Genomic DNA, 21,432 nt, shown 5'->3' with positions numbered 1-21,432 from the left:
GGTAGGATGAAGGGAGAGGAAGGAGGATCAATGAAATTCTTCCGGATCCCATATTAATTTAACTTTATCCAAGCAGGGCACAGTGTAACTTATTTAACTCACTAGTCCACACTTTTAATAATCTACAAGCTACAGCTAATGCTACTCCCATTATGTTTCCTTTTGGTAGCAAAATCACATAAAATGAGACACTAGAGAAAAGAAATTGTTCCTCTAATGTACAAATGGATTAAGGAACTGTATGCATGTAGCCCATTAAGACATATTATTCAAAAAAAAAAAAAAAAAGTAGAAGCATTAACAATGGCACCAGAATCCACAGTTAATCCTAAATCTGATACAGTTCATTTGTATGTCAGGTGGATTTTTCATCATAACAGAGTTTATTTGATTCACCTATTTTGAATACTATTTTACATTATGTACAGACATGCTTTATAAATTGTATCTGTGGGACTAAAATGAATAATGTGCTTTTAAAATAGTCAGTTCCCAATTTAATTAAAGATCAATCAGGAAAAACTTTTTTTGTACACAGTCTTATAGAATATCCTTACACATATTGGATGACTGTCATTTTTTTTGGCTGTAGGATGAGGTTCACAAAAAATGTTTTAAATTGGATGATTTGAAACAGGATCCAGCTGGCATTTCTCCCATAAGTAATAACCTTTGGAAAGGGGAGTTGTATATTTTAGGGTCTAAACAAGGATTTGGTTCTCTACTGTACCACAAATTTTCTGAATAACCTTGGGAAAGGCAGTTTTTTCTGCCCATGAGATCCTGTCTGTGAAATCAGGAGTATTTAAATCATTTGTTTGCTATTTATAATGTGAGAATATCTAGTCCAGGACCCCACTGTGCTTGCCACTGTACAAACAGTGAACAGAAAGACCCACTCCTGTCCCTGCTCACAGGATAAGAATGAGACAAGACACAGCAGATGCAACTGGAATTTCAGGAAACAGTGACAGTGTTAGTAGGGGTGACAGGTAGTGGCCTCAGCAGCCTAACCACCGGCAAATCTTTGTAGGCATCATGGCAAAGGTGAATTTTGAGAGGTATATGAAGCTAACATGGCAGCATTGCAAATAAGGGATTCAAGAGAAGCCTTATACATTGAGACAGAGCATAGGAAAAAGCTTGATATTTTAAGAAATGGGTAAGAGAAACTACAACCTTGGCCACTGGTAAGAAAAAATTGATAGTGAAAGAATAGTAAATAAAGAAGGGGTGGGGGAACAAGGGAGAGGCAGCATGAGTTTAGGGATAGGCTGTTAAAGGCCTTGAAAGTGAAGACAAGTAGATTATGTCTGATGCAGTAGAGCAAAGAGAAGTATTGTAAGGATGAAGAGAGACATGACTTGATCAAAGTGATAAGCTCAGGGAATGGCTTCTGCAGACATATCTTAAATAGGGCCAGAGCAAGTTTGCCTTTGTGAAGAGTGGAGAAAAGGCCACTGCATTAATTGAGACACAAGAAGAGGGGATCTGAACCAGAGTTTTAGCAGTGCAGAAGCATGAGAGAAGCCATGCAGCAAGAACCTACAAGATTTGGCATACTCTGAATGTGAGGCCCTAACAAGAGATCCAAGCTGGAGATCCTGACCAGGTTCTGGGTCTGAATGACAGGCAGAAATGGTGGTGCTATGCTAAGTAATTGGGAAAAGAGGCAGGGGGGCAGGGATTAGCAGAGAAGATTAAGAGCTCATTTATAGCTTGATCTGATAACCAGACATCCCCAGAAAGATGTCTGGAGACAAGCTGAGATTTGAGTTGGAACAGAAGGAGATGGATATGCAGGAAACATGTAGATCAAAAACATGCTAAGGTTAAACTTCCAAAAATTTTAATTTCGCATTAACTAAATCATTCCAAGATCTATCAAATGCCATTCACTACGAGAATAGGCCATAACAGCCAAGATATTGAAAGTGCTGGGACTACAAATAGCAAGGAGTGCACATTTGTGTTTCCTTCAGGCTTACATGGACATAAGCAAAGATAAGCACCAAGGCACAGCCCTCTATGCTCCTTGGAAATAAGTCCCTGCTTCTCCTGGAAGGGAATGACCAGACTGCAGACTGCATCATAGCACAGAGCTACTCAAGCTAACTTGAAACCGCTCACGTACCGGCAGCCATCTAGCTGTGGCAGCATGGGTTTCAACGCAAAGTAATTTATCCTGCTTCAGTAGAGCACTACTGGTACCTGTACTATGTAGTTAAAAGCTACCACAGGTATTCCAAACTTACTCAGTGGTGTGAAGCATGGATGCACTCCTAGTCTCAAAAACAGTGCCATACCAATGAAATTTGGCACTGGAGAGAAAGCCCGCAGCAGCAGCCCACCCTCGCCCTGTGCACAGATCCAGGGGGCACATGCTTACCCCATTCTTGCCCGGGAGTGCACACAGTGGTGGGAGCTACCTTTCCCCCACCCCCGGCCCCCCCAGATGAGCAGCTCATGGCTCCATCCCACACCCAACGCTGGCTGGGCAGCACCTGTTGGAGCCCCTTTGTTTCGGCACCCAGGGCAGTCACCCCACTCACCCCCACAACCTTGCCACAGCACTGCTCAAAAGATCCAGGGAGGCCACAGACAATTGGTGAGCATGCCTGAGTCCAAATGCTCACAAGAGACACTAAGCTTTGAATCCACCTTTCTGGTCTCACTCTGACTGCTCTGCACCAGTAATTCAGCAGCTACACAGATGCATTTCCCTTTAAACAGGCTCCCCTGTGCCGTGCAGCCTGCTTGACCCTTTTTACCCTCACTTGCAGCATTCCACCTCCCTGCTTTACTGCTCCTATTATCTGTATTGCAGAAAATCTGCCCTGCACTAGGGCTATGATTAAACTGCAGATAAACGGAAAGGAGATGCACAGACTAGTAAACTGCACACAGTAGTCACACAACAAATCCCACAACTTACTTTACATATCCAAGTGTCATTTCCAGCTTCATTTTCATGAATATCATCCAGATATTGTACTATGCCTTGTATCAGTGTAACAGCTTGTTATCCATTTTATTACTCTTGTATACCTCCACAGCAGCCATATACCTACTCTATTTCCTTATTTGCAGGATGCAATGTCAGACACAATGAAAAACTGACAGCCAAAAAATTGTTTGTATAATCCTTATTGCATGCAAATTATTTCTCCACTAGGAAGGCAAATACTTTTTAAATCCAACTACCTCATACTGATAACCTGTAGCTTTTCATGATGTGATTATGGAAGTAATATATTACTATCCATTCACATGAAATTTCCTAAAACACCATCAAAAGTTAGACTTAGGTTAGAATTGGACAAAAAATAGTACACAGTCACCAGACCAAAATCTTTATACAACTGTGCGTGCATGCGTGCGTGTGTGTGCGCGCGCGCGTAACGGATTGCATGGATTTTGAATCTTATCTGCAAAATATCTGTTTCCCCTGCTATTACTACTTCATTCTGCTCTCCTTTTGTTCTCTATGTTCATAACTATAAGCCTAACAGGCTATACAGTATCTTGGAGTGCAAGACATTACCTCCTCACCTGCAACCTGTGGTATTTATTTCACTGTACGTGCTAAACATGACAAACTCAAAAATACATTGATATGTAATTAGCAGAGCACCAGAAAGCCTATCTAGACTCTCCACATCTCTTAGCAAGCAAACATTGGTGCAATTATGTGAACAATGTGGCAGCATTTCTGGCTCCATTCTTAACTGGAACCTGAGAAAGGGATTTAAGGAAGCTGAAAACCTGTTGCATAGAGGTTAACTAGACACATCAGAACTTTCAGAGGCTCAGTTCAAAAAGGGAGCAAAGGTGGTGGGGACTATCCATTTGGAAAAGGGGAAATGCAAACAACAATTAAAAAAGACAAAGCTGAAACAGTTTAAAGAGTTTTTAAAGACACCACATAAACATCAACTTTAGCATCTTTTTTTAAAGAATCTCTGCAATGAACAACTCTGAAATAACCAATCTACCAAGGCAGTTACTTTCTAACTTCTGAGTAGTGGTTGGCTTCTAGCTTGAAACACGGAGGTTTCCATATCTTACAAATACTTTACAATATGAACATGGAGACAGGGAGAAAGAAAGGTGTCCTTTTTCTCCTGAACCCATTCACTCAGGCATACTTTGTGCATCTAAAGTGCCATTTTTTTTGCATACAACCTGCACCTTTTTTAAAAAAATCTCAAAAATAGAGTGCACAGTATATGTGAGAAAATATGGTAAGAGCGGTTTCTGCCTCTTACTGGAAAAAAGTGAAAGTAAAACCTGTATGCAATCCACACAGAGCAAACTCAGCTCCCTAGCTGCTGCTACTCAGTTAAACACTACCAGAAAAAAAATCTTTTCTTCTTTATCCTGGCTTTCAAAAACAAGGCATCTCTCTTATTCTGGGGTGCATTGCATTTGAGAAAATACAATTTTTCTTATAGTATCGTGAGAGTGATATGTTCACCAGATACTGCTGCAACTTAGTTCAGAAGCTGACTTCATACTCAGACTTGCTATCTGATTCCATGGCATGAGTATGTTTTAATAGTTAAAAGAAGGCATACGAAGAATACAAGTCCCATGGATTCCCTTGTCATCTTATTTATTAATGAAAAAGTAAGAGGCCTGTTAATTTGCTCATCTATATTCCTTTGCATGTGTTGAATAAATTGTTGGGAAGTACTGAATACAACTAGAAAGAAAGACGCATTACTGCATCATGTTTTTAATATAAAAACCCTCTTAAGATTCTAAATTGCAGAAAGTATGATAAATACTAAATGGCACTTTTTATGTGAGAAATGATTCAGAAAAGTAAGCATCAAAACATTTCAGGTGGCTAAGCCAGTCATTAATGCTTTATTGGTTTGTCAATTTACAAATCTAAAAAACATCCACAGCGATGTCACCCACTCAGTACAGTGAAGTTCACCAAAAAGTTTTAGCAATCAATGATAAAGGTACAGTTGGACAGCAATGCAGATGCTGTTGCTTTCTCAGTAGTGCTACAGTCTTGTAGTAAAAATGTAACCCTACCATGGTAAATTTTGATGACTTCAGTAGTATTTTTCCCTGCTTTGCAAAAATGATTTGGTCAGAATATTAATTCAGTAGCAATTTAGGCCATGGAATGGTGCCAAACTTTGACCATTTGATTGCTCTAATTTATTTTACTGAGACATACATGGGAGCCTGTGGGAATACAAAAAGGGAAGGTTGTAGGCTAGTATATAGCCCAATAGAATCTATAATTATCACAGGTTACCAAGAAGGCAGATTCAGGAAACGTATTTGGAATAAAATACAGATGGGGTAAAACACTAAAAAATACACAGTAGAGGAAAAATACTCCTGCATTAGCAGAGAATGGCCTCTGTAAAACTTTTCCATTTCTAATTATTATAATTTTTTAACCCCATGAACAGGTAGAGAGAAGAAGAGGGAATGAAGACCTTCACATGTTGTGAACTCTGTAGTAAAAGGCACATAAAGATCCAGAGAAAACAACATACTACTCTGTCCATCACCACTGAACAAGGCACTTAATTAGCTATGTAGCACACTACAAATGAGAAAAATGTGGGATGAGATGGGGAAGATCAATTGAAAATAGGACCATATCTACATCTGTTCTGTTGACTTCAATAGAGCTATTCAGATTCACGCTGTTGGAGAATGTGGTAAGTGGGGTGTTGACAAAAAGCCCAGTATCCTTACCAGACAGACCCCCACTGACTTCTGTGAGCTTTGGATGTGGACATACCAATACACATGATTGAATGATCACATAAATGCAAGCTTTGACTTATCAAAGCAATTGGTGGGGTATGGCAGGATATCAAAGCTGCCCAAAGCAAGTGCAAATGAAGAGATTTTGCACTGCTTGCTGAGGCTTGCCCCTACTACAGGCAGAGTCAATGTGGTATCCAAACACACAAACATGGATACTGCCAAATGTGGGAATATGGGATTGCCCATGGACTTTACACAGACAATGGCTTGCTGTAGGGTTGGAGTGTTGTTGTAGCTGTGATGGTCCAGGAAAAGCAAAATGCAAGATTTTTTTTTGGTGATACCTTTTATTGGACTAAATATATAGTTTGGAGATACGTTAGACAAGTTTTTGGGCATAAAGTACCGTGGTTCAGGTCTGGGGCTCATTACAATTTACTTGCCTCTGCTGCTAACCCCTGTGTTCCACAGGTAATAACAGCCTCTTCTCTTTTTGAATAGGCTTGTTTTTCTGCATAATTAGACTTACCTATAGCAACTGCTTTTGATCTGCACCCTATAGACTAACTGAATCAGGATATGCAAATACCATATGAATCAGGATTCAGTTAGTTTATAAGATATAACACTACCTGCCTTCAGGGCTAACTACCTCTCTCTAACTACTTCTGTTAACATCTTTGATCCACAAGCCAACTGTTCACTTTTCATTTGCATAATAGAGTTAAAGAAAAGAAATTTGCTACTTTTTTCCCAGACCTAAGGAAAGGCATTTTGTGCCTGAAACCTTGTCTAACATCTTTATCAACTATACAGTTGGTCCAATAAAAGATATTACCAAACAAATCATGATTCTCACTATTTCCTGGATAATCATGGCTACAACACCACTACAAAACTATCAAGAGCCTAGTCCTGTTGAAGTTAATGGGAGCTATAGAGCTCAGGAAAACCTATCCAGACCTCAAGAGATCCCCATTTGCCTACTCTGTCCCACTGACCCATTCTCCCATCCCTGTACTGTAAAGGATCCCTCCTGTAGTGACAGAGTACACAAGATCTCACAAATTATTTGAAACCAGGCCACTTCTGTCAGTCATGTACACAGACACCCACACTACACAAAGCATACTGTGTGCAAAGTGCCTTGATTGCAGGAGTCTGGAAAACCTAGTCACTGAGGCCTTTATTTCAGCCCTTGGGCACAAAGCTGACTCTGGTAAATGTAGACTGTCCTAGCAAGGTAATATTTTCATTGAAAAAAAAACCAAACTTACACTGGGGAGTTTAGTGGAGGAAGTTTAACACACAAAGAAATTACTGTTCCTTATAAAAAGCAACCAGTGCCAGAAAAGTCATTGCAATATCTGTAGGTGTAATTGCTACAATGATTATAAAGGACTAGAGGGAAGAGTAAGGAATAAAATCATGAAGGAAAGATATTAAGGCAAGTCATTTAGCTGCACTGCTCAAAACAGTAACTTAGCACCTGGGGAATGCTGATGCAAAGGTCATTACAAACACTTATTTTGCTGAAATGTAGTTTGTTGGCAGCAAGCCTCAGAAAACTATTGGCTTGATTTGCAGAAATGCTAGGGACTGACAGTTCCCATCAAAGTTTAAGGGAAATGGCTGGCACTCCGGACCTCTGAAAACTGAATCATAAGTCCTCACAGCATAACAGCTATGAAGGGGCAATCTGAGTTAGTCCTGCCAATTGCAAAGAAACACCAGAAGCTGTACTGTTCATGCAGCGTGAAAGAGACCAACTCTATCCCAGCAATAGACAATGCTGATTGAGAACACAACATGCTAATGAATAGCCTGAGACATTTAAATCAGATGCAGGTGTAAAATCCATCTGTTGACATGAACCATAAATGATTGGCAAGCAACTAAGGAACAGATGGAAAGTCAGAAGCTAGCGTTATTTAATTAGGAATGTAGCGGCTGAGTAGTTGGGAAGACAAGGAGGTTATAGACTGAATGACCAAACAGGGTACGCTGTTTTGCCATTTACTATGTACATCTTGGAAGAGATTTTTTCAGTGAAGTGACTGAGGATGTGGACTATTTACAGACACTATCCTGAAGCTGCTGGGCTTTCCTGCCAGATGCTGGGCAGCCTCAAAATGGGATGTTAGGGCATCTGGCTCCTTACATGATCAAGCCTCATGAACAAAAAACACTAAAGACAGAGGCTATGAGGTTCAAAAAGTAATAAGCATAGTTAGTGAAAATGGGGAGGGGGAGGGAAGGGGACAGGCTTCCACAAGTAAACCAAGGATTTAACATGCAAGCTGTTTGAATAAAACCAACTTTTTAACACAAAATATTCCTTCTAAAAATGGTCTGCAACCTAAATCTGAATAAAAATAAAGTAAAAAGCTCTTAGATGCACCATGAGGGTAGCAGTCTTTTTCCTAAATTGAGTAAGATTATTTGGATGCATCTTAAATTCAAAGGTGTCTTATATGTGAAGAAATATGGTAGCTACTGAGAACAGCTGACTTAGGTGACTCATAGTGGAATAAGGTCCATAAGTTCAAGTTCATACTGAATGTGCACTGTGAGAGTATATTAAAGTCCTTGCCACCTAACAACAATTTGTTATACTGCATGAAATGAAACCCCTACCTGACAGGTGTTCTTATAATAAAATCCTCCTCATGACTGGCATCTTTATTTGGAGCATGAGAAGCAAGAGCGAAAATTGAATGAGTATAAAAACATTCTACATACTGAAGGGACCTCATCCTTGTACAAGAAAAAGATCACCAAATAACTCCACTTTAATTCATCACTGGGATATATTATGATTCCTAGGTGTATCACCTGTAAGACTAAAATCTACATCTAAAATGGTAAAGCAACAGTGGGCACTAAGATGCACCTGAATGTGCCCACCTTTATAAAACAAGCTTAGAAACGAATGATTTCCAACACTACCCCACTGTCCATCCCTCTCCAGTCCTTTAGGTATATCAGCAATATATGTATAGCTTAAACACAAGAAACTGATGCCCTTAAAATCTTCCTTAGAACTTCATCCATTTTCCATATATTTGCACCCCCTCCAAAGATAACTACAACATTAGCAATTGTCTAGATACCACCATAAGAATAAACTAGGACTTGGCTCATATCTATATACAAACACCGACACACAGCACAGAAAGAGTGACCACTTTATGTAGTTGTGTTTGGCCTTACACCCTTGGCAAGTCAGTCCCTTGAGCAGGTATAACTTTCTGGCCCAAAAAAGAGGGACAAATTAAAAAAAATGCATACAAGTGAATATTTTGAGGATCCCATTGTCTTGTTCTCTGTGGACTCCTTGTTAACACAAACACAGCCATATATTCATCTGGTAGCAAAAAAGATCAAGGAATCCACAATTCATCATTGCCCACATGCAACCCTGCAATGGCTTGGCTAAATTGATGCAACCCCCTGTATAAAGAGTCTTTTTTAGCTTTAAAGCTGATTTATTTTTGTTTAGCTTACAGCTGTTGTTTTAACCTCAAATGAAGCCCTTAAACTGAAAAAGAGTGTTCTTGGGGGCCACCAATTCAACTAAACTGCTTTCTAAACATACCTTTACTTAAACCTACACAATTCCCCATGTATATCAAACCAAAAAGATGTTCTCAACAGGATACTCAGTCTTTTCAAACACGCTCCTTTTCAAATCAGGTTTCTGTGAACCTGTATCGCAAACCCAGAGTGACACAGAAAAGACAAGATCGGCATTATGTTTTTTAGCAACATGAATAAAACTCAGACTTTTGCCTCAAGGTTTTAGGCTCCTACATTTGAGCCAAAACAGAATCTCCCTTAGTGGTAGAAAACCTATTATGCATAGCTGAACAATTCTGATTCTACTAGCCAGATCATACCAATAAGTTCATATCACATTGCCTCTTCTGATAAAAAGTTAATGGTATTTTTATAGCAATTATAAACAAAGTTCTCCCCATTAAAATGTTTGGCTCTATTTTTAGTTATCACATTACATTGGTGAGGTTATAAAAAACACAAGCAATGAGCTAGACATTGGAAAACACACACATTTTTAAATACATGACTATCCTCCTTCATTGTCATTTTGGACTGCACAAGGAAGTAGATAAAGCTTTGCTAATCATGATCTGATGGTCTACACTTACCTTCACAATCAGGCTCCGGTGCTCTTCAGACTGACTGAAGTTGGTGCCCATTTCAAATATGCTCATTCTTCCTTCCTCACACAGACGCATCCAGTTCTGATACTCCTCACGCTCTGGAAGTCTATCCCAAAATGTTTTGAAGACCTCCCAAACTGCTTCCTGGCACACTGTAGGAACAAGAAATATCTGGAATTAGTACAATGTGGAGGGTTTTTTGTGATGTGGGTAGCTATGATTCTGTCGCATGTATATGTATGTAGGCAGATGGACTTCATACAAGTGGACAAGGCTCTGAGGAATTCAATATGGAGGATTTTATGGATTAAAACAATCTCTGTTGAAATGGGAGGTGTTGAATGGTTAGGTTGAAAACATGCTTTGTCCTGTGTCTTGAGAATATACAGCATAAATACATGAGGAAAAACAAGATGGAAATATATAATGTTCCCACTAATACCAATTCCAAATATTCAAAAATCATTCGGTAGACCCCAAATACCAATTATAATCTAAAGTGATATCTATTGTACTATTCTGGTTTCCAAGATTTTAAGATTCATATTTGCAAGATTTTAACCCCAAGCAAACTGACATTCTGAGTTTAAAGAAAGCTAAGATTTCTGCACGATGAGTTCAGAAGCAAGGAAACATCATGGAAGCAACATACACCACAAGGAGGAGTAATGCTGCCCATCTTGGGTCCTCTGTAGAAAATGTTAATAAAATCATGCACAGTTGTTAGCTGTTCCTTCAACATAGTCTTCTCTCCAAAAGTTCCACAGGCAGGAAGTTGCACTTTCTATAGAGTTGCTGAAAACATGCCATGAAAAAACAGATTTCTAAAACCAGAAACATTTTTACAAAACATTCTTTATGTCTACAAAAAATTTTAAGGAAATTATTCATGAAAAATTCACTTGTTCCCTCTTTTTCAACATAATTTTTTCTCCATTTATGTTTTCTAGTCTTTGCATTGCCAGGCTTTCGTTGATCAGTTTTAGGATGTTCTTCAGCATAGAAATTTTAATTCCAATTGAAAAGTTAAAAAATAAATACATCTCTCAATCAAATGACTCTATAGAAAATTAAGATTTGGTCTGTTTTACAATAAGTATGAGTACAAATGCATTCAAATGACTATGCAGAATATTAGGAGATAGCATCATATTGCAAGAAGCACTACATACTAGTCAAGAGATGAGAATATCACTAAGAAACTGGGTGGCCTAGACTCAATTCCGTTTCACCACCAAATTCCTGTGCGATCTTGCAGAGGTCATAGAATCACAGAAGCATAGAAGTAGAGTCGGAAGGGACCTTGTAGATCTTCAAGTCCGACCCCCTGCCCTGGGCAGGAGAAAAAGTGGGCTCAAATGACTCCAGCCAGGTAGGCATCAAGACTCTTCTTAAAGACCCCCAGGGTAGGAGCCAGCACCACTTCCCTTGGAAGTTGGTTCCAGATCCTAGCCGCCCTGACTGTGAAGTAGTTCTTACAGATGTCTAATCTAAACCTACTCTCCAACAACTTGTGGCCGTTATTCCTTGTTATGCCAGGGGGCGCTCGGGGAAACAAGGTCTCTCCCAAACCCTTCTGGTCCCCCCTAGTGAGTTTATAGACGGTCACCAGGTCCCCCCTCAGCCTTCTCTTGTGAATGCTGAACAGGTTCAGGTCCTGCAGTCTCTCATTGTAGGATCTGCCCTGTTGTCCCTGGATCATGAGGGTGGCCCTCCTCTGGACACTTTCAATGCTGTCCATATCCCTCCTGAAGTGGGGCGCACAGAACTGGACACAGTACTCCAGCTGTGGCCTGACCAGTGTCACACAGAGGGGGAGGATCACCTCCTTGGCCCTGCTAGACATGCACCTGTGGATGCACGACAAGGTCTGGTTAGCCCTGCCAACCGTGACTTCACATTGTCAGCCCAGGTTCGCCTTGGAATCAATAATGACTCCAAGATCCCTTTCTGCCTCCGTGCTCTCAAGAAGGGAGTTTCCCATCTTATAAAAGTGTGCTGCTGGTTACTACTGCCCAAGTGCAGCACCCTGCCCTTGTCAGTATTGAAAAACATCCTGTTTTTGTTAGCCCACCTCTGCATATATATATATATATATATATATATATATAAAACCCCTTGCATCTCATTTCTTCAGCTGTTAACTTGAGGTGGCAGCCAGCCAACTTCATGGGCAGGTCACAGGGCCAGTTGCCATTTTCATGGATTTATTGTTGCAAGACCTCCCCATGCCTCTGAATGGCCAAGAGATGATCATAGTGGCCACACCCCCTGCCGCCGATTAGTGGAGAGGGCTGTCCAGCATGCAGCCTGGCCCTTCATTGCTGACTGGAGAGGGGCAGAGCTGCATGGCAGACAGCCCTCTCAGCCAATCAGCGGCAAGGGGCAGTGGTGGCAGCCATCTTGCCTACTTGCCTTCATGCCAGCAGTGCCTTTCATGCTGGGCTGTGCAGCCGAGGGGACTACTGGCTCCTACTAGGGAGCTAGCGTTTTATTTTTAGCAATTTTTTTCCCCCACAGATTTTGCAGAGATTGCCCAATTTTGCAATTTCTGCAAAATCAAAAACATAATTTGAGTAGGTTCCTACAAATGGCACCTAATGTACTTTTGTTCTTTTTAGGGGCATTGTAAAAATAAATCCATTCATGCTTGTGGGGTGTTCACAATACTGCAGTAATGGAGACTACAAAATATCAAAGAAACAGATGAGGTCACTTCAAGTTATAGCTGCTTTGACAAGAACAAGCACGCTAAACTCAATGTCTGACCCAAATCCCAGCTCCAGAATAGATATTTTCTACCTTCATATTTCTACTCTAAGATTTCTGTGGAAGTAATTCACCTTCACTTCCTCATCTATTGTTCTGCTAAAGAGCCTGCTTTTCTGCTGTGGGTGAAGCTGTCACTTGGGGCTAATTTTAAAATGTAAGGACATACACCCAGAGGACACAAATTGACTGAAGCACTGTGGCGAACATAGGCAAGAAAAAAAAAATTATAACAGGCATTGAAATTTACTAGAACTATAGGTTTGTAAAGAGCAGATTTCTAGAAGTTGGGTCATGAACACAATTCTTTTGAACTCAGATATGCAACTGCAATACTGGAATTAACCTTCTGTTGATGACTATTGAAAAGAAAGCCCTGGATGGAGAAATGGCCACATGATATACCCAACTCTAGCATTACTGTGTATTTGTATTTACAAGATGCTGAGTGAATATGACTTTGAACCATAAACTGGGAAGATTTGTGACTTCAGGGTAAAATTCTCCTCCTGTACTCAGTAGATGCTCTAACTACTCTTTTCACCAGTCAGAGCAGCTGGTTATATACTGGTTATATACTGCACAAACCTTTCTGACAATCTATTTCTTCATTAGCTTGACACTATAGCTTGGCACAGGAATGTTTTACTTTGTTAGAAGTACACATACCCGCAGTTGACAACCACTGGTCTAGAGAATCATGGAAATGCCTGAGTCTAGCCTCAGATCCAGAAGTTTTCCTCTAATAACCCCGAAAACAAAATTCTTTAATTTCCCCCAAAGTCATTTGTGTCTAGTTCTGGGAATACAAGATCTTCCCCAGTGCTCTGCAAAAGCCACCATACTCTGATTCCAGATGACTGAAGTGAGTTTTCAACAAGCTGTAATTAAGTAGCGGAACAGATAGAACCTGCAGTGCACCTGCATTTTTTCTTGTAAATCTTTGCAGACGCCCTGTCTAATCCTACACAGGTTCCAAACAGCAACAGACAATGGACTGGCTTCCCAGGTGCAAGCAATAATTAGCAGTAATAATCCGGGGCAAATTTCTTTAATGCTCTTAAATATGTTTAATCTCATTTTTAAAATGAATGTGATGAGACAGTGTCTCCCCCTGAATACAAGCTGCTGCTGCTGCCTGCACACTTGTGCCAATCTGCTCCAGTTAGATTAAGGATTTGTTCCATGTCTTTTTCAGATGGCATTAGCCATCCAACCAAAATCTCAAAGGCTCTGCACCATCTGCAGATTCTCATTCCACTAACCTCACCTGAGCTGGAAGACAAAAACATGGTTGCATATTTTCAGAGGAGGAAGGAGGCAGCACAGGGAAGTAATTCTACCCTCTGTTATATCATCTTCATCACAACCAGTGCTACACAGGAGTAACCCTGGGGAGAATTTAACCTGCTGTATTTGGAAAACAGCATTGCCTATTGTTATTTGATCTGCATTAATTCACATATATTTTGAAATGGACAGCAGCACTTGAAAACTGGAGATCGGATGAGGGAACTTACTAGGGAATTATTAGCTCTTTAATAGTTTAATAAGAATTAATTCATATAAGGACAATAGGAGGGGGAAAAAAAAATCTCAGACAAGATTGTCCTGTCATTTCCATTGGTGTTTGCTCTATTGCTATTAGCTTTCCCCAGGAGCTACACAACGTGTGTGCTGGCTGCCAAATTAAATGACAAGTCATTCTGCCACCTCTGTTCACACTGAGCTTACCCTGCCAGTTGCTCTATTTACTTCAATGTGTCAGCTTGCAAAGTACGGGGATCCATGGTGCAATGCAGAACATGGCCCTGTGGTATTTCTTCAGAAGCTTATCCCCAGGCATGGCACTTTTGCCCTTGTGCAACTCAGAAGTGAATGCAAAGCATTGCCAAGATGTTAAAACTCCCCAGGGACCTCCTCTACCTTTAAGGAAAATATTTTTAAAGTTATTTAGGGCTGGCCTAAGGTGTACAATTTACCACCCCAGATACTGAAGCCATGCTTACATGAAAAAAACAGCACAGCCTGGAGCAGTACTAGTTTTCCTACACTGACCCAGGTCAAGCCAACATGTCCTGTTCTAGAGGAACACACCTTATCTGAGCAAAATGATGATCTCTTTACCATCAATATTAAGGGGAACCTGTTCTAAGGGTGGCTTTAATGGTGGACACTGCCCCCTGAGACCTGACAGAGCCCAAACTGATGCATGCATGTGCTACAGGCTGCTGTAGCAATATCGCTCCACTGAGTTCTGGTATAAGAAGTCTAGCCATAGTAGCAGTATAGGCTGCACAGGCTAGAAATATAAAGCAAAGGTAAACATAAATGTATAAGGCAATGGTCTTTACCACTAAACCAAGAGGTTTTGTGGGTTTGGGACATACAAAGAAAAAGGCAACATTATGAGAACATTACGGATTTAGAGTACACTGGCAGAAGCCAGGCAGCTCATAATTAAGACTGAAATATCCTTGTTCGCATGCCTGTGGGTAGGCAACCATAACAGGATGTTTTGAGGACAATGGATAGGTGCTACCTTGGTATTTTTCATGTTTTAACTCTCTCTCAGACCAGGGCTGCCAATGTTGACAAACAACGCTACACTTGGGGGCAGAAAGATAGGCATGTAACATTTACCTCTGCTGAGAGCCAGTGGGTGAGTGCTGTTTGGAGGAGGAGTGGACTGGGAAAACATTTAATAATTAGCAAAAGGAGAGAAGCTAACCTTTGTGACTAGGAATACATACTTTGTGTACCTAACACCCTTGTTACTTTAATGCAGGTGTTGATATATTTCACCCTTGATTTTGTTAGTTTATTTTTATCCGTAAAAGGAAAAACAACAGACCCCCTTCTGGTGAGATTTTGGATAGAGGACAGCATGGGAGTAGGATAGCATGTACGAAAAAGGAGGGGCACAGGATTTTAGGGGTTTTCTCTTCACTAGAAAAGACCATGCATTTACCTGGAACAGGCAGCTTCCGTTCTTCAAGCTTGCCAACTTGGTTGTACTGTTGGACTGTAGCTGTCACTCATGCCCTCTCCCCCTCCCCACCCTGTGAAAGAGGGAAGGTGAAGAAGGGCTACACTACAGTAGGAGCCCCCAGAACCATTCTGGACAATTCCTAGGGTCACCTTTGAAGAATGCTCCAGGACTCCAATTCTTCTGACTTTTAAATAGTCCCAAGTCCATGCTGGCTAAGCCCTGCTGCTCAGTGTGGAGAGGAGAGGGAAAGTCCTACCCATAGGCAGATGTAGAATACTAAAAAGGAGGGTGTAAATGGTGTGGTGTATCATTCTTCTAACACAATTTTTTTCCAGGTAAAAAGAAACTAGAAGCTTTACTAACATGCTAGGGGCCTATGGCTATACTATTCAGTTTAAGATGGAAGCAAAACAAAGATAACTTTATTGGAATGTGCGTTAATTTGCTATATCATACATTATGTATTAAAAACCACAAACTAGGAAAATACTTTTAAAATGTTCTCTCTTTAGATCTGTTGTCATTCGAATTAAATGTGCATCTCTCTTAGATTCTTGCCAGGGAATCTAAAGTTCCACTAAAAGTTATTTCCCCACCTGCATGAATGTTTCCACACCCGAGTTAATGCTTCTAGCTAAAGTTAAAAACAATCTGAAGGGCTGTAAAGTAGAAGCTACATTACCAGGAGCAATTTACAGACAGAAGAATTTCAGAAGAAAGAATAACTGACTTAGTGGAATATTAAGACCACTAAAAAGGGACAGATGGTCATTAACACTCTGGCATGAAGCATTTAGTAGGAATCAGAGAGATGATAATAAACCATTACATCAAGTGATTCTCTTAGTGCTGCCTGAATAGAAATGCCACAGCCAGGCAATCAGTTTTAAACTTTGGGTGGACGAGAAATCAAAGGGAGGTGCAACTGCATCACTCACCACTGCATCCCTCCCTGGATCCACCCCTGTTCCTACCCTCCCCTTCTCTGGACTGGTTAGCTCTCAGCCCTAATAGTGGCTAGATACTGCACATGTTCATAAGCTGGGTAGGTCAGCTCCCTTGCTCTTCATTTGTTCGTGGTCTGACTCTGGGGCCATGTCTACACTTACCCTATTCTATTGCCAAAAGTTCTGGAGACAGACACCAGCCACTACCCCCATGCTGCCAGAGTGTTGTACACTCAGGCAGCTCCTGGCAGCTATATGCAGCTCCATTCAGCAGCTGTACCAGTTGACTGTGAAGGGTATGCTGGAAGGCACACGCTACTGAATGGACACCGGCAGCCAACAGAATGCATGAGTATCTACACGCATCTTCAGCCAGCTATTGGGCACTAAACAGAAGCATCACTCCACTTGGCAGAGGGGAAGTAACTATTCTGCCACCAGAGAGGGGTTCTGTGTGTAAACATAATTCAGGTATTTAGCTGAAGCACTGTTACACTATTGGGAAAATTGTGTAGGCTAGACCAAGCCTGGGTCTATCATCTGGGCTCCACAGTCAACAAGTCAAAATTCATTCTGAGCTATTCATTCATTAATTTTCACAGTTCATAGTAGCTGCCTTCCATGAACCTCTAGTGTGATGCCAGAATATTCAACTTTCAGTCATAAAGAGGCCTTACAGAGACTTGTATTAGCTGGCAAGTATGCCACTGCATCACTAACTGCTTTCCTCATCCTTGTGTGCTATGGATTTCCTATCAAAACACTTACCCCATTTCCTAAAGAAGTTATTGCCCTCTTTACCAGAGTCCACATTCTGCCCTCAGAGGTGCATACTCACCTCCAGAGGGCTCCAGCAGAATTTATCTACATGTATGCTAGAGGAGATTTTGGAACAAAACAAACAGGAGACATGAACTGGCACTTTAATTCATTCAGCCCTCCAACAAGGAGTGGTTAACAGATGCTTAATCATCACAACCAATTAAACTAGAAAAATGAATGGAAGTATAAAACAAGTGTAGACAACTGTGGTGCTCTGTTTAAATATTTCACAAAATAAATTAGTTTACAAACTGTGGGGGGAGAACCATAATAGAATGAGAGTTCTCCTCATTAAGCGTTTAAATTGCATTAATATGCCTTTTGAGACTATTCCTAAGAGAATAGCCAAGGTGGAATGAGCCCAGATGGAAAGGATATCAATCTAGTACATATAAGCTGATCATTTGGTTCTACTTATTTAGTTTTATTAAGGGCTTTGCATTTTGTCCAACATGTACATACCTAACACAAACCTTGAACAGAATCCTAGGATTCTGTCCCTAGCCTAAGCCCCAGCAAACTCTCAGTGAAATCTATGGAAGCTGTAGATAGTGAGTTGCTCTGAGCTGAGCCCCTCAGAAGTCAGTCCCTTAAAAACAGCAGCTGCTGTTCATGCATTGCAAATACCTTTCAAATTGCAGCCTTTCAGCCCTTCCATATTCTCCTTTCCTAGCATGCTACTTCATTTAGTTCATATAAGATCTGAGCACCACATAAGTGTTAAATCCTCATAATACTGCTGTGAGGTAGGGGAGGTACTATTATCCCCATTTTACAGAAGGATAACTGTCAGGAAGTCAGTGGAAGTGATGCATATTGAACACACATCTTTGGATGGTCCTGCTTTGAGCTGGGAGTTGGACTAGATGATCACATGAGGTCCTATTCAATCTAGTGCCTTAACTTCAAGATTCCTCCCCTTCCACCCACTTGTTGAATTCCTACAGACACTGATGGGAATCTTGTACATGAATCTGAAGGAATCCATGCCCATAAAACTAGTAGGACTCCACTGTGTCATTGTTCACACTTTTGTTCAAATTAAAGCCACACCTGAGTGCATTGAGCAGCTCAGAAAAGAGAACTTCGCTGATGACAAATCAATGCACTACGTCAAAACACAATATCATAAAGTCTGCTCACAGCTCAGGGGCTTGGATGGCAACCTTCTCCACAAATGATGTTCTGAAGGGCAATTCCTAACACCCTGAAAACCACAGTACTGCAAAAGAAAAACGGAGTAACATTCAGCTACAGCCACATAGACAGATACTATTCAAATACAAGGTTGCATACATGAAAAAATGCTTGTTATCTACCACTACAGCCCTTGTTCAGGCTGTGTCTTGGAAAAAATTGTACTGGGCCATCCTGGGGCTACTCCATCAGTGAGTTCCATGCCTGGTGGCATTTGCAGGACCATACCTTACAGGACATGGGATCTGGGATCAGCACTCTACTCACCATCAGAAAATGGTAAAAACATCACACAATCAAGACCAGTCTTTCCAGGCAGATAACAGAGAGCCCAGTAAGCTCCTATGCAAAACAGCCTTCATCCACACCTAGCAGGGCCAATGACTAATCCAAGAGAGATACCATAAAATATTATGAGAATAAACACCTCCTTCTTCTCCAGCACCTTCTAGCCAAAGAACTCAAATCCCCTTACAAACCTTAATGAATAAGGCTGTAAAGCACTCTTGCCTCTACCCCCAAGGGGCATGGAGTGGATGTGACATGATCGCAGGGCCAGGAAAGGAAACCAAGTAGCCTGCCCCATTGTCTCCCTCAAATATGCAGCATGTAGTTACATTTCATTTCATCCTAAAGAAATGCTTCAGAAATCCCCTCACATAGTCCTGAAATATCATCATCTCCAGGCTAGAGTCCTGCAGCCAGATGGACAACCAGCACACAGGAGAAGGAGAAAACAGAAATGTTGACCAAAGACACTAGTGTAAACTTCTACTCTAATGAACAGGCTCTTATTATCCACATTGTGCAGACAGGACCTCAAATTTAAAGGTTAAACCAGAAAGTTGCACATTCTGTCTAACCGTGTGAAAATTAATCAGTCTGCTTTTGTAAAGCAGGAGGCTGAAGCTGTGGGATTTTAGCCAATCAAATATGATGCTTGCACTCAACTCCCCCCCCCCCCCCAATGATGTCCAGTTGTTCAGGAAAAATAAAAGAAATCCTTTAGAAGGAGAAAAGTTTCTGTTTAAAATTTCCTTTCCAACAGGCTGCACTCTTTTTCTGAGAACTGCTCCCTAAGATTTGCTATACCTCAAATTCTACCACTGAAACCTACTCAAAACTACTCACAATGTGCCACCACTCATCTGCACCAACTACCATAAATAGCCTGGCTTTATTATGAGCAGGTGGCTTTATCTTTCTACAGAGAAAGTGTCACTTAGACTAACATGTTTCATTCCATACACAGGGATTTGTGAGGTTAACAGAAGGAACAGCACATGACAGTGCTGGAAACCTATTAGGGGAGTGGGATAACTTACTAGTCATCTGTGTATATGGACAGCACCTAAATTTAATCCTTGCTTAATCCTATTAGTGCTTCTTAAGATTGAATCATGCACAATGAGTAGCAGTATTGAATCAGACAGAGTATTCCATACTGAGGCTGCACAATGCCAACACCTTCTCTCACTGCTTCTGCAGAAGCAAATATATCAGATGCAACTGTTTGTGCCTCAGGACTGTAATAATAAAAATAATGACTCACACTTCTAGCAGCATCTTTGATCAGAGATTGAACTAATCCTTGCCAAACAAATCAGTACACCCAGAGGGATAATTCTGGCTACTGCTGAATTGCATCCAATAATGGGGTGGGATGTGGCAGCCCCTAAACAGTACACACCAAGAATTCAGGATGCACTCTGCAATGATAATAGCATCAGTATGTCTAGGCCACAAGAGAAATGTACATCCTTAAACTGAGCAGGTTAACCCAAGTTAGCTAGTTCAGATTAAGAGAGCAGTGAAGACATGGCACTAGTAGCATAACTAAGGTGGAGTAAACAAGACATAACTCAGAGGGTGTGCCAGAACGGCAGCCCTCAGGGGGCCCACACCACAGTGTTTGGCCTCTGCTCTTTGGCCACTGTTTTGGAGGCACTCGACAGAGATGTTGTTGAGTGTGCCACTCTGTTTCTGGCCACATTTAATTTAGGCCTTACTCTTAAGGTTGGCACACAGTTTGAGCTCAGTTGCAAGATTCCCTATGGGAGGGGTAGGCAAAATCTGGCCTGCGTGCCAAATCCGGCCCACCAGGCCATCCTATCTGGCCCATGGAGCCCCTAAAAATTTAGAAAATGTATATTTATTTGCCCCTGGCTGCCTGTCAAAGCTGATGGGAGACAGGGGAAATAAGACCCAGGGGGAGCTGCCAGCAGGATTAAGCAGCCAGAGCAGCAAATCCAGCCCAGCCCCCCACCCAAACCCCAGGCAGAAGCCTCTACCTAGCAGGGACTTCTGGAGGCTTCTGGCCTGGGACTGTTCCTGCCTCCCTGAGCCAAGGGAAATACAGATGGGGGGGAGGGGGTGATTGCCCCAGTCCTCAGGACCAGCTGGGTAGCTCCTGTGGTTCCACTGCTGAAGCTGGGAACCACGTGGTGCCGGCTGGCAGGAAGGAAGAGGGAGGAGTGGGGAATTGGCTGCAGCAGGTGGGGAGAAGGGGCAACGAGCCGATGTGCAGAGCACAGCAACAACCGGGTGGGAGCATGGGGCCTATGCTTGTGCACCAGGGACAACACAGGCAGGGCCCAGAGCAGGGCAGCAGGAGAGTGGGGCCAGGCTGGCAGGGGCTCTATGGAGCCAGGCTCTCTCCTCTCCCTACTTAAGCAGCACAGCCCAGCTCCATAGACCCTCTGCCAGCCTGAAGCCCACGCTCCTGCCGCCCCACTCTGGGCTTCATAGTTTCAAGGGTCGGAAGGGACCTGAGCAG

General features: G+C 41.7%; 1 protein-coding gene across 2 annotated transcripts in view; it reads right to left on the bottom strand.

The window, feature by feature from the left end:
- IMPG2 (interphotoreceptor matrix proteoglycan 2) overlaps positions 1-21,432 on the bottom strand; it is a 90,659-nt gene that overhangs the window by 56,606 nt on the left and 12,621 nt on the right. For both annotated transcript variants that reach the window (XM_019523724.1, XM_019523723.1), the window contains one exon: positions 9,915-10,081. In XM_019523724.1, coding sequence (XP_019379269.1) covers positions 9,915-10,081 — 167 coding nt within the window. The remainder of the gene's footprint in view (positions 1-9,914; positions 10,082-21,432) is intronic.

The sequence above is a fragment of the Gavialis gangeticus genome, unplaced genomic scaffold (assembly GCF_001723915.1).
Source record: "Gavialis gangeticus isolate Ggan-Ray unplaced genomic scaffold, GavGan_comp1, whole genome shotgun sequence".
Lineage (NCBI taxonomy): Eukaryota > Metazoa > Chordata > Crocodylia > Gavialidae > Gavialis > Gavialis gangeticus.
The sequence above is the reverse complement of the archived record's forward strand: the minus strand, read 5'-3'. Positions and strand labels throughout refer to the sequence as shown.